Consider the following 17,612-nt stretch of genomic DNA (forward strand, 5'->3'; position numbering starts at 1 on the left):
ACCAGCTAGAGGATGTGCCACTGCCCACCCCTGGGCACAGCACACCAGCTAGAGGATGTGCCACTGCCTAACCCTGGGCACAGCACACCAGCTAGAGGATGTGCCGCTGCCCACCCCTGGGCACAGCACACACCAGCTAGAGGATGTGCCGCTGCCCACCCCTGGGGTTCTGAGGAAGAGACTTCCATCTTGTGTTTCACAATAGGTGATCAGGAGAGGAAGCTAAAATTGTAGCTGTTCTCCCAAAGTACCAGGTAACAAGTATGACTCCAGCAACTTAGCAGATTTTAGGGGGTATTGGAGATGAGCAGGGCTTTGTCTGTGCTCAGCCGGTGCTCTCCCACTGGCAGACATGTCTGGCCTCAGTGAGTGTTTAGAGGATGGTACCATTTTATAAGATCTATAAACCACATCTCTTTTCATACTTGTCTGTTCTACACTACACAAATTAACCAAGGATTTGTTAGATTAGTGAGTCCAAAAGCACCAACATAATATGCATGCTTTGTAAACAGAGTGTCATAGCGGCGGCTTTCTGGAACTACTGAGTTAACAAAAAATAAGTGTATATTTGTATGTCTGCAGGTCTAGGTTGAACCCAGGGACTTGTACCTGCTAGACAAGCATTCTACCACTGAGCTGCATGCCCAGCCCAACAAGTGTGTTGGTATTATTGTTGTTGTTGATGATGATATTATGTACTTTCTGACTAGAGATGTGGTCCAACCACTGTTTCAGAATAAGGGAGAGATTTTTAAAGTATCTTTAGGAATCTCATTCTCAGAAATGCTTACCTCATAGTAAAAGTAATCTGGAGTATTGTGTGAGGTGTGTGTTTAACTCAAGTAATTCATATGTCCAGACATGTTTGGGAAACTCTACCACAGAAAGGAAAAAGCTGAACGTGACATGGATGGCACCATAGACATCTGACTGGTCTTATCTATAGTATTAGGTACTGATGGTCTCATAAAGACCTTTGTCAATTCATACATTCTCCATACCTGGAACTTGAGTGTGACTCCAGGGACTATCCTGTGATGGAGCCATAATGATGTCAAGTACTGAACAGTGAGGTCTGGGGAGATGGTTCAGTCTCTAAAGTGCTTATTGACCTATCAAGGAACAAGGGTTCAGATCCCCCAGCATCCACATAAAGTCAGGATTGGTATGTATGCGCAACCTCAGTAATAAAGGCTAGTCCTGTCTGAGTGCTGGAGCACATCTAATCAAATCTGTGAGCTCCATGTTCCCTGAGAGACCCTGATGCCAGGCAGGCTCTCTGTGGGGCAGAACCAGGCGAAAGAGGGAGAGAACCCGGTCCAGCCGAGCCCCTCTCCTGGGGCTGAGCGGGATGGTGAGTGTGGCGGCTTGGATCTTCTGCCTCCGGAGAATAACCACCAGGAGCCAGGAGTCTGTCAAAGCAGGAACTCATTTTATTGTATCAATCTTTTCTTTATAAAGGGCTGAGAGAGGAGGCGGAGTTTTCTGCTGAGGTAAGATGACATAGGGGGAGGGGAAAGTTGACGAAGGATATGGGGGTGGCTAAGGGAACCAACAGTTAGTTACTCTACGTCAGGAGGAGCTAGGCAAAGGCAGGCTTAAGCAGGTTGTGCTGAGTCACTCCAGTACGGAAGTGACTGAGACAGTTTATAAAACTTGAGCCAGGTTCAGGTTTGTCCTCAAGGACCAAACCAGGGCCAAATAGAGCCCAACACCCTGACTCAAGAAATAAGGTGAAACTGGATTGAGGAAGGTTCTTGACATCAGTCTTTGGCCTACACACACACACACACACACACACACACACACACACACACACACACTAGCTTAATACCATTGCTAGCCAGTCTGGCCTGAGTGCCCAGATTCTCTAGGTTGTACACCATGAGCAATTGTTAGTGATCTCCTATGTTTGTGCATCTCTGTATGTTTGTAGGAACTCCCAGTAGTCTCTTTTTTTTCTTGTTGTTATGGCAAAAACAACTAACAAAAGCTGCTTAAGGTAAGAGAGGCTTATTTGGTCCCCAGCTTGAGGGTGAAGTTCACCATGGTGAAATGCATGGTCCTAGTTCTGAATGGGGGAAAGGCAACAGGAGCCTGAAGCAGCTGGTCACACTGCATCCACAGTCCAGAAGGAGAGAGCCATAGACCTCACACTCAGCTTCTTAATCCCGTTTACTCAGTCTGGGGCCTCAGCCTATGGGATAGTGCCATGCACATTTAGCATGGATCTTCCAATCTGTGTTAAATCTCTCCGAAAACATCCTCAATGACAGGTGCAGAGGTGTGTCTTCTAAGTGACCCTAAGTCCCATCAAGTAGGCAACCAAGATTAACCACTGCACTTCCTTAAATCTGCTTATGTTTGGGAAATGAAATTTGACTTCAGGATTAAGTAAAACACAGTTGACCTAAAAGTTACACTAGTATTTCTAACATAAATCGTATTACTTTGACGTTTTTCATTCTGTATTACTGATTGGCTCTCTTTCCTCGTGTGAATGAAGAAAGCTACTTTAAAGATATGAACATTAAGATTTATAAAAAAATTATAAAGCTTATAAAATTTTACTATTTTAAGTGACATAAGCAAGTTAGAAGAAATTTCTGGGAGGATTTCTGATTTCTTCTCCTCTGTAATAAAACAAGAGATGCGAAGGGATGTGTACTGTTTGTTCTGAGGATTCCTGGGCAGAACAGTCTTTATCTTTGATCCTAGCAAAAGCCTCCAAGAAACACTGTTTTTCACAGTTGCTTGTCATGTGGCAGCACAGGAAAATTAAAGATAATCCTATTATGCATGCATACCAAAATATGTGCTCAGTTTTAGTTATATGCTAAATTTACAGCTCTTTCAAAATACATTGTATCACTATGCATAACTATGTAAAATTTTTTACTTGCCAATTGCATACACATATACAATACATTTTGATCTTTTCCTGACCCATTACCCTTTTATTCTACTCTCATCAACTAAAACCTTTCTCATTCCCTGTAAGTTCTTCTTCTACTTTTTTGGCCACTGAATGTAATTGATGGTCCTTATGTGAACAAGACGATAGATTATTTATCAGAAGTGGGCAACTAACTCATCGGTGGCTCATACATTCCTGAAGAAACTGCCAGCCCTGGAACTTTTTTTAAAAAAAATGTTTTTGAACACCTACTGTTTGTAACATTCTAGAGCCAGAGCTTTAGTTTGTTTCCAGTGTAATCTGGATAAGTGAAAATATTGTGAGATATACTAAATAAGCTCATAATATAGTGATTATATAGATGTGAGCATAAATAACACATGACCTAAAGTGAAAAGGCTTTGGGAGAGAAGAGAGAAACTGCAGCTTGAATATAACCACAGAACCACCTATTTCTGTGCATCCTTGCCTGTGAGATGCGCTGCTTTGGATTAGAGGACACTTTGAGGTCAAGAATCAATTATGTCAGAAGAGCATCTGCTCTCTAGGGGTTGGGAGGGTGGGGATTGAAACATATTGAAACAGTCTATGTAATGGGACAGATCCCTAAAGATACCTAAGCTCTGCCTACCTACTTACCTAACTGCCTATCTATTTATCACCTATCTCTTGGAAAGGTAGAGAGTTGGTTGATAAATGAAGCAGGCGTTAAATGACAAGCACTATCACACACTACCCATCCCTTCTAAAAAGACTGAGGTTGTGTTTAGGCATCCTGGTGAAATCCCTGCCTGGCTTCTGTTGCCTCACCCTCGCTCACATCCCCAGACTGAGATTCCTTTCAGTGTTTATAGTTTCAAGCAAGCACTGCATTGGAGCTAACAAGAGTTCTTTTTTGCTTCTTTAAATTTTGTTCTGTTTTGATAGAATTGTGTTGTAAATGAAGCAAAAGTCTTTGGAAAGAGTAATGTGAACCTTGTGATTTAAAAAAAAATTACAGCAAGTGACTGGAAACCTCACCAAGGGCATGTCCCCTTCAGCTGAGACTCACACAGAGCATGCGCGCAGCATCTCACAGCCAGCCCTGTGCACTGGGACCATTCCCAATTCTCAGAACTGTTGCTCATTTCTGGATGTCCCTGCAAACAGGGAATGATATCACTTAAGGTTTAGGCAATGTTTTTTTTTTTTTTAAATGTCAAACCCAATGTCAAAATAAAGCCAAGTGGATAAATCCTGTCTTAATAGGGAACATATGTTTCCTGCTCCCCACTGCTAAACCCAGATGTTAATGGCGTGTTTGTCATCACGATGGTCTCTTCTTGTTTGGCGCTAGCTGTGCTTACATTGCAGGCAGGGTAAATGTCATGTGTGCACCATCAGTAAAACCAAGACGATTCTTCACAGTCTGGTGAAGCACTGATGACATCCGAGAGCCAAAGTACAAAGGATTCTTCAGACATTCAGAGTTCTTCATGGTGTTAGTTTTCCATGTAACTCCACCATGAGCACAGTGGGCTGAGCCAGGCGAGAACTGGACATGCTGACATGTTACTTTATGAAGAATGCAATAAAACACAATTACTGCTCAGCTATGATTTAGAAGTCTTATGGGAATTTTTTTTTTTTTTTTTTTTTTTAGTTTATGTATTTTACAGCACTCCACAGCATTTGAGAGAAATAGATTTAGCTTATTGTTTTAAGTCACTAAATCTTGCAGCCAATGTTCGAAGTTGGCTGGCTAGCTAATAAATGGGAACACTTAATGTGCTTTTGTAAAGAAAGAGAAAAATGGATCTTGCTTTTATAGTCCATTCATTCTGGCCTGTGCATGTATTTTAACTCTGTTCAGCCTTTGATAATATGGTATAGGAAAAACACTTAGGTTCTCAATTGATCAGCTCTCTAAAAAAAAGTCAATCATTTTAAATTACATACCAGTTAATGTAATTGGTAAACGTATTATGAATGAGTATTCTGAGTTTAACAAAACATACTCTGATGGAGATTTTAATTTAATATTGACCCATTGGATTTCATGTTTGTTTTTCATTGTCCTCATTTTTCATTTAAAAGCATAATGGAAATTAAAATTTCCCATTAGTTATATTAGAATCTAGCAAAGGAAGCATATATATATATATATATATATATATATATACATATATATATATATATAACATTTCATATCACCCAATGACATTTAGCTCAACGACTGGTAACTTTAGATAACCCAAGACAAATCACAGCCATTTTTATTTGTTCACCAAATGCATACATAGTAAGAGTGTCCTACATGTTTGAATGTCCATACATTAATGTTCAAAAGCTGGCTGTCAAAGCAGGATGTGAGGCAGACACTAAGATAACTTTCTTGTCACATGAGTTCAAATTGGCTGAGATGTTAGGAAAGAGAATATCAGACGTGTCACTGGACGTGAGTGGGAGGCCAGAGACTGAATCTAAACACACTACTTTTGAGTTGTCTATGAGACTTCCAAAAAGTACACAGCAGAGGTTTTGATTCATTAAGGAAGAATGTTTGGCTAAAAATATACATATTGGTATCGTCTCCAAAGAACTCACTATCAAAACTGTATACTGGAAGAAATTAAATAATCCTAAGTTCACTGAGAAATGAATATGAAAGAGACATAGTTGGAAAAGCAGACCAGGCAGCCTACCAATTTTAAGGTTTTGGGAGATAAGGTCAACTCAGCAAAGAAAGCTGAGAGAGACCAATCAGCAAACCCCAGAGAAGAGAATGCCAGGAATCCAACAAGGGAGGAGGATGCAAATGGGGGGATGGCTATCTGCTCAAATTTAGAGAGTCAACAGTCAGGAACTAGCATGGGTTTAGTGGCTCATATCAGTGATCTCAACAGTCAAAAAGCTGCTAGGACTTTTAGAAACAAAAACCCACCTGGAAGAGGTTCAAGAAAATAAAAAGAGAGATTTGAGATAGAAAGTAGAAAACAACTTTGCAACAGACTTTCTCTAAACTTAGAGAAAGATAGAATACAGGGAAATGTGAGTCAATAATTTTCTTTATTGAATATATTTACAGGATATATGCATTCTATTTTTAAAAGGCATTCATTTCAAAAGTGAAGTAAACAGAAAGAAAGACTCAGTCAGAGAACAGAGCAATGACCTGAGTAGAAGAACAAGGGATCTGGGGTTCCAAGTGTCCTCAAATTAGAGTTAGTCCATCTGTGTAACAGAAGAAAGGTCAGATGTGACTACCCTGACAGATTGTGATGGGAAATGGGTTCTATTCCAGAAATCAGGAAACCCATGAACAGGCTGGGGAGGAAGAAAGATTGGAATTTGAGAAGCAAAGACCACAAAGAATGGAACAGTGCTATTGTCAAATAATAATTGGAATAATGGTGTTCATCGAATTTTCCATAAAATATTCAAGACACACTCAAAGGTGGGTCACCATTAAGTATAGCCATATGTATGTGTTTCCAGAAACATTAGGCAATTACACTTGCAGAGTTGGATATATATATATATATATATATATATATATATATATATATATATATATACACACACACACACACACACAACTTGGTGTTTTGCCAAATGAATAAAAAAAATGAAGATAAGGTCACAGGATTCATAAAGAACATGCAAGATAGTTAGCATAAAAACAGACTATGGAATCCAAATTGACAAATAGTGGACATAAAGACATGGAATAGATATTGATCATTGAAATGTTCCTGCAGTCAAGATATGTCTGATATTTTCCTGTTTTTAAGAGGACTTATAATGGAGGAGGTGGGGCTATAAATTATATATATATATATATATATATATATATATATATATATATATATAAAATGTGATAATGGAAGAGTTTTGATCACTGGTCAAAACCCGAACAAGAGTGACTGACTGACTGCAACATAAGACAAAAATCATTGAGAGTGAAGGAAGGAAGAATAAAGAGCCTACGATTTTGAAGGATGATTTGCATGAATATTTAAAAATGTGTTATGATCTGTATTTAAATGTGTGATATAACAATAGTACTATGAAGAAAACAAAAACATATAAGGCTCAATGTCTTTTTAAAAATGATGTCCAGTGCACCACAGATCTACAGGAAAGTGTAACCTCAGGGGGTCACAGAACATTGCTCTATAGACATTGTGTCCAAGGCAAAGCACCTCACAAAAGAACAGATATTGCAAGAGCAAAGAGACATGAGGACACCTACCTCTCACGCAGGACCAGAGCTGAAAGAGGATGGGAGAGAAAGCAGCCATCATGTCTGGAGCCCCCAGGGGCAGAATGGAATGCCCAAAGGAAAAGGTGGGCACAGGGGCAGAATGGAATGCCCAAAGGAAAAGGTGGGCACAGGGGCAGAATGGAATGCCCAAAGGAAAAGGTGGGCACAGGGGCAGAAGGAATGCCCAAAGGAAAAGGTGGGTTGAGCCGACTAGCCTCGTGCTCTAGGAGTTATTTCTGGGCATTCATTTTCCTTCAGTCTATACACCTGTCATCATTCCAAACAGAAATGGTCATGATGCATTCTCCTGAAAACTCATGGAAGGTAATACAAGCTTTAGACTTAACCCAAATGACTACAATGTTCTAGAATTCCTGGAAGGCTTTTACTGGCCACACCTCACAAACCCTCTGTATGGAATCTGCTCTTCGACAGGACATGTCACAGCCACGAACGTGAGCCTCAGCTTACTGACTATATTGCTGATTCCAATTACCCACTGGCACCCTCTTTCTAGAAAGGAGAAGTTAAATTCAGGGCTTTTGCCTCGGAAAGTATTTCCCAATAAAAACTTACTGAAGAACAACCTCCTTTTGCTTTTTATTTGGCTTTTGGGGGATCCTGATTTTTATCCTCGAGCTCCAGGATCTTGCTTCTGGAAGACCGGCACTGGTGCGTGGAGTGACATCCCAGCCCACATACCGAAAGAATGTACAAGATATTTTATGATAAGTGACCACTGATTGTTAGTTGAACTCTCCAGTCATCAAGTAACCAAAAATAGGCCACATACTTTCCAAGTACCTTCTAGTGTGCACATATAGGTGGACTAAACTTATTACCCAGTGGATACAAAATTCTATATAAAGCAAGATGTCTTTTCTGTTAGTTCCTGAAAGACCACCACTAGTTAATTATTGCCCCGTGCTTCTTTTTACTGCCATGTCATTGAACTCTTTTTAATTCTGGGTCCGGCTAGGATCTACACACTAATTCCTATTGTAGCAAACTAGATAATATACAGGCCACCAAGTTCCATTTGGATTTCCAATAAATAACAAATAATTTTAGTAAATATGTCACAAATATTGCTGTGTGTGGAAGCATCACTGCCTCTGGACACCTGCCACCTTCAGAGCTGGGTATTGTAAGTCAGTCACTCAAGTAAATGCCGCCGTATCATCTGAAGAGCAACCCCTGTCCAGATGGGAACACAGGTGTGGATTATCAGTGAAAGCAGTTGCATTACTAACATTCTTGTACGTTTCCAAACTATAGGTAGGATTCAGAGTCATAAAGAAATTTAATGATTATTTTGATATTTAGTAATATCATCATTATTTTGGACCATGTCTCACTATGTAGCCCATGTTAGCCTTGAACTCATGACCTTCCTAACTCAGCTACACTAGGTGTTGAACTTGCTTTCCATGTTTTATTTACTTTTTTTTTTCTTTTTGGCTTCTTTTTTCAGTGACACTTGACCATAATTTTTTTTCAGAAGGAAAAAAATACTTGCTGCAATAAAGTATTAGTGTTTAGTATCCCGGCTAGACCCAGAATTAAAAAGTTCAAGGACACAGTGGTATAAACTCGGAGGAGAGTTAACTAGTAGCGACATTTCAGGAACTAACAGAAAAGCATCTTGCTTAACATAGATGTGTATTTTCCATTGAATAATAAGTTCTAACTTTTGCCAAAAAAAAAAAATAGTAAAAATAATTGGCTAGTCAGCAAAGATTTGGAAAGGTTGTATTTCTTCAACCAGTTCTGTCCAGTTGGAGATTTGATTTTAAACATTCAAATTAAAAAAAAAAAAAAAAAGAAAGAAAAATAGCTTGTAGTCACCCACCCACTTGGCTCTGAGCTGATTGATTTCCTGAGGTAGGGGCCCTGTTCAGCAGACTTACAACAGACCAAAATGTAGAGATAGAATTTGACAATTGGCTAACTTGTAATGTATATAAACCGTTAGCAGGACTATTTACACTAGCCAACACAATCTGCACTGGAAGACAGCTCTCGGCTCCTTCTGCAACACAGTGTTTGAACAGCACTGTGTGTGAGTCTCTCACTGAGTCTCAGCACTGTGTGTGAGGCCCTCAGTCTCTGCTCTTGGTAGCTCTGTGGCTCACCAGAAAAGAGTGAGGGAGCATCCTGGGCCAGTGGTAGACAAGTTAGAGAGGAGGAAGAAAGGAACATGTAGAAAAAGTAAGAGGATAAAGAAATCAGGGAATCTTTGATGAGATAAATACAATCCATACAGGCTCTCATAACGAAAGGGCTGGAAACAGTAAAGAGGAGAGAGAATGAGCGATGTCCCTGTCAGAAGCAGGCTCCTTCTTTGAAAGGGTAAGGCAGAACCACCATCAGCGTTTCAGATTGTTAAAGATGGGTTTTGGAAGGTCTGGTGGTACCTTTGCAGAAATACTGGGGAGAATGGTTAGCACGAGGAGATGTGGACCCATCTGCTATAGACGAGATGGAAATGGAAGGTTCTGGAACTGGGAAAGTAGCAGTCTCACAGAAGGAAGACATCTACTTCGAGGCTGATGTGGCAGTAGCTGTCGAGGCAGGCGAAAGCCTCCGGGGAAAAGGCTTCTCTTGTTCTGTGACACTAAGTTCCAGTGCTGACGCCTCATCTGCCCATGACTCTGCCTCTGCTCCAGAGAGACTTACATGGGAACTCCTAAACTGTGGTACTGTGATCACGGAACTTTACACTGTATGTTATTCCTGGGGCAAGAAAAAGAGAGAGATAAAGAAATGCTTGGTTTGAGCCTGGTGTCAGGAGGAGTAGAACAATGGCGTGGCTCACACTTCTTGATGCACATGTTCGGAGAGCCCAAAGGAATGCAGGTACAGAGCTGAGACTGAGGAGACAAATCGCAAAGAAAGACGTGGATTTCTGAGTCAATGAAAGTGTCAAATAAGTCACCCTAAAACATTGAGTTTCAAGGGATTTAAAATGTAAACCTTAAGTTATAAACAAATGGAAAACGAGTAAAGAAATAAGGAACAGCAAGACATAGGAGAGAAATGGAGAGAGCCTGGTATTAGCAGACAGCAGAAAAGCAAATGACAAATCCTGTCACTGGAGACAAAACATCTGCTGGATTTTTTAAAAGAATACTTTTGAATGTAAAGATTATTAGAAGTAAAGAGGAGAGTATATTTTAGAGGTAAGTTAGGCAAAACCTGCAAGTGACTGACCATAACATAAGTAGAAACTGAAGAGGACCCACTGTGAGCCCTCCCCTGGGCTCACAGTGTCAGGGAGAACATGAGTCACAGGCATTCTATATGCACGAGCATGCATTGTATTGTTTTCTGGTTGATGATATTTAACACAGATGAAAAAGAAAAGGGGGTGGAGAGATAAAGAATAGATTGGATTCCAATGTGGAGGATAAAAAATAGAAGAAGGCAGTTGACGAGGGGTTCAGCACTGTGTGCTTCTCTAGAGCTTCTGTTAAAAAGTTACCATACTACTGGGACACGAGTAGCAGAAACATGTTATCTGGACATTCTCTCAGTTGGGGTCTAAAATCATTATGTCAGCAGCTGTAGTTCCTTCTCATACCCAACAGAAGAATTTCTGCCAGGTTCACCCAGGGTCTGTTTGTAGTTTTCTCTTTGTAATATCAAAACCATCCCCTTTTATAAGAGAACCAATAATATCAGATCAGAGGATCCCATCTAGATGCTGTGCTTACTTTTCTATCACTGTGAAGAGACACCATGACCAAGGCAACTTATAAAAGAAAGTATTTACTGGGACTCACAGTTACAAAGACTTAAAGTCCATGACCACCATGACAGGGAGCCTGGCACCAGGCAAGCAGGCAGGGAGCTGAGCAGTCACATCTGATCCACAAGCAAGAGGCCGAGGGAGATCTAACTATGAATGGAGTGGGCTTTTGAAAGCTAAAAAAGCCCACTTCCTGTGCCAAACTTCCTCCAACAAAGGCCCCACCCACTAATCCTTCCCAAACAGTTCCATCAACTGCAGACCAAGTATCCAAATACACAAGCGATGGGGGCTATGCTCAATCAGTCTATAACACTGTATAACTAATTGTATCCCAAATGACACCATTTTCCAATCAGATCTCTTTCTGTGGTTCTGAGATTTACCAGGTCAGTGTGTGAATTTGTGGGAGTAACATAATTTAGCCTACAATGTGAAAAGTAGCTATTTTTTTTCTATTGTAACTAGAAAGAAGGACTGTAATTTGTTCATCCATAGGATTGATGACTGCTTTAATAGTGGAGATAAGGTTATCAGCAGGGAGGTCAGACGTGGAAGGAAGAGTTAAAAGTGTCCTGATAGAGGTCTGAGAGACCACTGAACAGAAAAAGAAGAGGCTGAACTGGGTGACCTTGACTACCACACTGGCACACATGGTTATGGTGTATTCAATAATTCAGTGTGTCCTTTGTACAATCATAGAATGTCTTTGGAGGAGAAGGTGCTTTGACTATGTGATAGTTTACAACTAAATAAATGCCAGTTTCACTAAGGAAAAACTATTTGCAGATTAACCAGGCATGCATACATTTGGAGTTCAAGTTAAATGGCAATTTATTTGTGATGATCCCTATTTTTATTACTAAAATGGACATGACTAGAATTCATTCCCTTTAATGTTATTTCTCCCCTAGACTGTCCTAAAGAAAGACAAAACCTTATGCACCTACCTGTTTCTTAATATGTACCAGTATTCCTCAATGCTGAGAAGGAGTTTAATCATCAGTCAACATTCTCCAAGTTGAGCCTTGAGTAATGGTTTCTCACAAAGCGAGCAACTATGTCATTTGGAAAGCAGTTTTTCTCAGGAAGCTTTATCTAAAGCTTTATATATTCCAGGTCAGGGAGATGTGAGATTTGTGGATAATTTTACAATTATAGAACATAAACATTTATGATGACCTCCAGCAACACAATAACCTTGAATCTCTTGAAGAAATATAATTGATCTGAAGCCAAATTTAAAAAAACTACCTTAATTCATAGCAGAACAATATTGGCAGTACAGTTGCAAATAATTTTTTTCTGTTTATGGAATTGATAACAGGTACTCATTAAAAATCTTATGATAATAGCAATGTTCCCATGCAAGAGTGAATGGGTAAATATAAGAAATGGAGAAATATTATACCATTGTATTTTATCTTTTTTTCAGAGTGATTGTGTACTTAGCTTTTTTCTCTCTGAACATATACAACCAACACTTGAAGACTCTCCGTTTGTGGACCCAGGTAAGTGAATCTATCTCAATTACCATGTGCAGTGACTGTGTATGTAATTGTAGGGAAGATCTACTGGTAATGTCTTCAGTTCCAAATGATAATGTCTTTTTAATGCTAAGACCTTACTGTTTTCCTCCCCAGCCATTTCTAAAGAGTTTAAAACCCCTGAGAATATGGTCTTCAAGTTAAGATAAGCTAAGATGTGTTTGTCCATTTACAGTAGTGACAGGACCGCAGTCCACACTGTACCTTATTTCAATTAGTTGTGCTTTGAATTTAAATTGCATTTCAAAGACTGAATCTTTGTTTTCTCTAGCAGAGGAATCTTGCAGTTTTACTACTACTTACAAAGCAAGAAAAGAAAATATAATCATAAAGTTTCACTCTTAGGTTTTAAAGCCCATGATGCTCTACTTCCTGAACAAAGCCTTGTATTTGTGCCACCATCTTGTTCTCTTCCAAATGTGTCCTGGGCAAGTTCTAATGAACATTCAATCATTTCCCTAGATTTACATAGGCTCTCTTGAAAGTTCTATGAGTTCCAAGCACTTATAATCTATTTCACATCAAGGTGTAGCAATCCAATGACATATTAGTTTTATATAAACATTAATTTGTTAGTTTTATTTGTGTGTCTTTTTGTTGGCCAGGAGGTATGCATGTGCAGTGTAAGTATGCAGGTAAACTAAAGTTATGGGTGGCTGTAAGTCACTTGATGTGGGTAATGGGAACTGCATCTGGGTTCTCTGCAAGAATTAAGGGTACTCTTATTCACTGAGCCATCTTCAGCCCTACACATGCTGGTTTCAATCTCCATATTTATAAGTACATAATTTTGCAGCCATCACCAATCCTTCCAACTCTCAGACTTCATTTTATCCATATTAACCCCCCGACTCTTAAGGTTATATCCACGTGCTCATTATATCTGATATCCCAGGTACTTATCGTATAGGTAGAGAGTTTTCTGAATGCTCTGTTATGTGGCACAAGTATTTATTAAGTCGTGTAACTGTGCTTGCACATAGCCAACATCTCTTGCTCTGTGAAAAGTAATGTTAAGTCAAGGACTCTCTTCCCAACCTGCATTGCTCATGCTTCCTGAGATAATTAATGTATGAGGATTTCCAGAGAAAGAGGGGGAGAGAAACTGAGAATGGAGAAAGAAAAAAAAAGAAAACAATCTATTTTAATTACCTAAGTAGATGTTACTATCACTAATAGCACAAACTTTAATAATCTAGGCCTGGAAAAAAAATCAAGTTGTTTAATTCTAGAGATGTTGTCAGAATGGGGCTGTGTGGGCCTCTCTGTCATTGAAGCCCCTCAAGAAAAACTAAACCTCAGATTACTGTCCACTTTGGGTCTTATGCATAACATTATTCCTGAAAGATATTTTGAAATACATATGCACCAAAAATTATGATGGTTATTATAAAAATTAAAACAGCGCTTTGAGGAAGTTTCCAATTTTAAAATTTCATATGTCATCAATACTCAAGAATTATTTTAACAGAAGTAACAACAGATTTGATTCATTCCATATCGAAGCTATAGGCTGCCTACTAAAAACAGCTTATTGTCTTAAAACAATTAGACACATTTTTCACGCAGGATATGCGAATCGCTGTAATAAGCAAGGATTCACTGTGCCTTATTTCTTTCTTCAAATCATTTTCTCATTCTGGATTCCTAATCTTTTGTCACAGCATAGCTGCTGCCTGCTAGCAAGAACTCTGTTTACTTAAGCATTATGCTCATCCATGAGTTGAAGATTTTAGCTTATGTTGTTAAATGATTAGAGGGAAAAGTTATTCAAATGTGTTCAGATAGTGATTTGCATAGAAACAGCCTTAAATGGAAACCCCAGACTTTGGCAACCTCTCCTGGAGTGTTGATTTTGAATACCTATGTTTCTAGATGTGTGCCTCAAAACTCATATAAAGATGCCGGATATGTGGGATATTCACTTATCAACTTGACACACATGCGAAAGGGAGCCTAGACTGAGGAATTCCTCCATCAGATTGTCTGGTGGGCATGTTTGGAGAATGTTTTCTTATTGATGAAAAAAGACGCAGTCCATGTATGCATCACCATTCCTTGATAGGTTGGCCTGAGCTATAGAAGAACATTAGTTGATCAAGCCACAAGGATTAGGGCAGTAATCAGCATTCCTGCATGGCCTCTTCTTCATTTCATGTATTGAATTTCTGCCTTGACTTTGTTTGGTGATAGACTTTAACCTGCAAGTCAAATCAACCCTTTCCTCCCCGAGTTGCTTTTATTTGTGGTACTTATCCACAGCAACAGAAAGCAAACTTGAACATATCACCTTAAATCTAGGAAATACTATCAGTCCTTGGGTTTCAGTGTCTCATGAAACAGGATTTTATGTGACAGCTTACGACTTTATCTTTTGTCATTTGCCAGTCTACTCTCTACTAAAATATTCCTTGGCTCCTTGTTGTCCTTCACTGATGACTCTAGAATATGTGTTTATTACAGATAAGACCCCTTTGGTTGGATAAACGGTGTGTATATTGTGCACCTTGGCATTCCAAGATGAACACCAAGTCTGGCTTAAGCATTGACTGTGACAATCACATATACATGATGATAATCCCTATAAAGGTAGATTATAAAAGGAAAAGGAGTTCAGGATTGTGTTGTCTTCTCACAGTCCTGACGTCATGAAAAAGTCCCTGTACAGGAGAGCTCCCAATCACTAGAATTTTTAAAGAATCACGTGGGAAATATCTCCTATAAATTATCATGTTAAATGATATTGACTTCATAATACAATCTAAAAATCTTTATGGATTTTATTTTAGTTCTCCCCGTATCAACTTTCTGGTGACATAGGATTCTGTATGCTACAAAGATTAATATGGCTTGTATGGTTTTGCATTCCTAAAATAAAGTATCATAGTCAACATAACTCCCTGAACAGAACACCAATAGCTCATGCTCTAAGATCAAGAATTGACAAATGGGACCTCATAAAACTACAAAGCTTCTGTGAAGCAAAAGTACACTGTCAATAGGACAGAACGGCAACCAGTAGATTGGGAAAAGATCTTTACCAACCCTACATCCAATAGAGGGCTAATATTCAATATATACAAAGAACTCAAGTAGTTAGACTCCAGAAAACCAAATAACCCTATTAAAAAATAGGGAACAGAGCTAAGCAGAGAATTCTCAACTGAGGAAACTCTAATGGTTGAAAAGCACCTAAAGAAATGTTCAACATCCTCAGTCATCAGGGAAATACAAATCAAAACAAACCTGAAATTCCACCTCACATCAGTCAAAGTGGCTAAGATCAAAAACTCATGTGATAGCAGATGCTGGTGAGGATGTAGAGAAAGAGGAACACTCCTTCATGACTGGTGGAACTGTAAGCTGGTACAACCACTCTGGAAATCAGTTTGGCGGTTCCTCAAAAAATTGGACATCGTACTACCTGAGGACCTAGCTATACCACTCCTGGGCATATACCCAGAAGATGCTCCAACATGTAATAAGGACATGTTCCACTATGTCCATAGCAGCCATATTTATAATAGCCAGAAGCTGGAAACAACCCACATGTCCCTCAACAGAGGAATGGATACAGAAAATGTGGTACATTTACACAATGGAATATTACTCGGGTATTAAAAACAATGACTTCATGAAACTCTCAGGCAAATGGATGAAATTTGAAAATATCATCCTGGGTGAGGTAACCCAGTGAAAGAACACACACGGTATGCACTCACTGAAAAGTGGATATTAGCCCAAAAGTTTGAGGTACCCAAGTACAATTCACAGACCATATAAAGCTCAAGAAGAAGGAAGACCAAAGGGTGGATGCTTCAGTGCTTCTTAGAAGGGGGAACAAAGCCAGACGGTGGTGGTGCATGCCTTTAATCCCAGCACTTGGGAGGCAGAGGCAGGCGAATTTCTGAGTTCGAGACCAGCCTGGTCTACAGAGTGAGTTCCAGGACAGCCAAGGCTACAGAGAGAAACCCTGTCTCGAAAAAAGACAAAAGAAAACAAAAAAAAAAGAAGGGGGAGCAAAATACTCACAGGAAGAAATATTGAGACAAAGTGTGGAGCAGAGACTGAAGGAAAGGCCATCCAGAGACTGCCTCACATGGGGACCCATCCCATGTATAGTCACCGAACCCAGACTCTATTGAGGATGCCAGGAAGTACTTGCTGACAAGAGCCTGATATGGCTGTCTCCTGAGAGGCTTTCCCAGAACCTAACAAGTATAGAGGTGGATGCTTTCAGCCAACCATTGGACTGAGCAAGGGGTCCTTGATGGAGGAGTTGGAGAAGGGACTGTAGGAGCTGAGGGGGGTTGCAGCTGCATGGAGGGAGCAACAGTGTCAACTGGCTAGACCTCTGGAGTTCCTCGAGACTGGTCCACCAACCAAAGAATATACATGGAGGGACCCAGGGCTCTGGCTGCATATGTGGCAGAAGATGGACTTGTTGGACATCAGTGGGAAGAGTGGCCCTTGGGCCTGTGGGATGTCCTAGTGTAGGGAAATGCCTGGGTGGGGAGGTGGGAGTAGGTGGGTGGGTTGGGGAGCACCCTCATAGAGGCCGGGGAGTTTCTGGAGGGGAGACCTGGAAAGGGTAAATGTAAATAAGTGTAAATAAATAAATAAATAAATAAAATGTAAATAAAGAAAATATCCAATGGTTTATTTAAGCTCATGATGTCAGAGATTTTAGTCTCCGTACATTAAGTCATGTTGTTTGGGGGTCCCTGGTCAGACTGTGGTTAGAGCTCATACATTATGAAGCCAAGGTACTCATGTGACAGAATAGGACAGAGGCGGAAAGGAAGGGAATGGGGGTTCTCTTGTCCTTCTTAGGAGCAGAACTTTTTCCAGAAGCTTCACCTTCTCCAGGCTCTGCCACCTCCCACATGGCCATAGGCTGCAGACCAATCCTTCGAAACATAGCGCTTTGAGGAACACGTTCAATACATGGCACCTTGCATATGAAATCATGCTGTCACACAAACAGTTCATGTGTGCCCAGCCACACAGTTCTCACATGTGAGAGACGGATACGGGATAAAGTGTAGAAAAACTAAACTGGGTAATGAAGTACAACCATGGACAATCTGTGCCCAGCCACACAGCTCTCACTGTGAAAGACAGATACGGGATAAAGTGTAGAAAAAC

The 17,612-nt window shown here is 40.0% G+C and overlaps 1 protein-coding gene across 9 annotated transcripts in view; it reads left to right on the plus strand.

The window, feature by feature from the left end:
* The window catches only part of Pik3c2g (phosphatidylinositol-4-phosphate 3-kinase catalytic subunit type 2 gamma), a 337,297-nt gene that overhangs the window by 268,225 nt on the left and 51,460 nt on the right, over positions 1-17,612 (plus strand). For all 9 annotated transcript variants that reach the window (XM_031383723.1, XM_031383725.1, XM_031383721.1 and 6 more), the window contains one exon: positions 12,353-12,428. In XM_031383723.1, coding sequence (XP_031239583.1) covers positions 12,353-12,428 — 76 coding nt within the window. The remainder of the gene's footprint in view (positions 1-12,352; positions 12,429-17,612) is intronic.

This window comes from Mastomys coucha, unplaced genomic scaffold (genome assembly GCF_008632895.1).
Source record: "Mastomys coucha isolate ucsf_1 unplaced genomic scaffold, UCSF_Mcou_1 pScaffold20, whole genome shotgun sequence".
In the NCBI taxonomy this organism is placed as follows: Eukaryota; Metazoa; Chordata; class Mammalia; order Rodentia; family Muridae; genus Mastomys; species Mastomys coucha.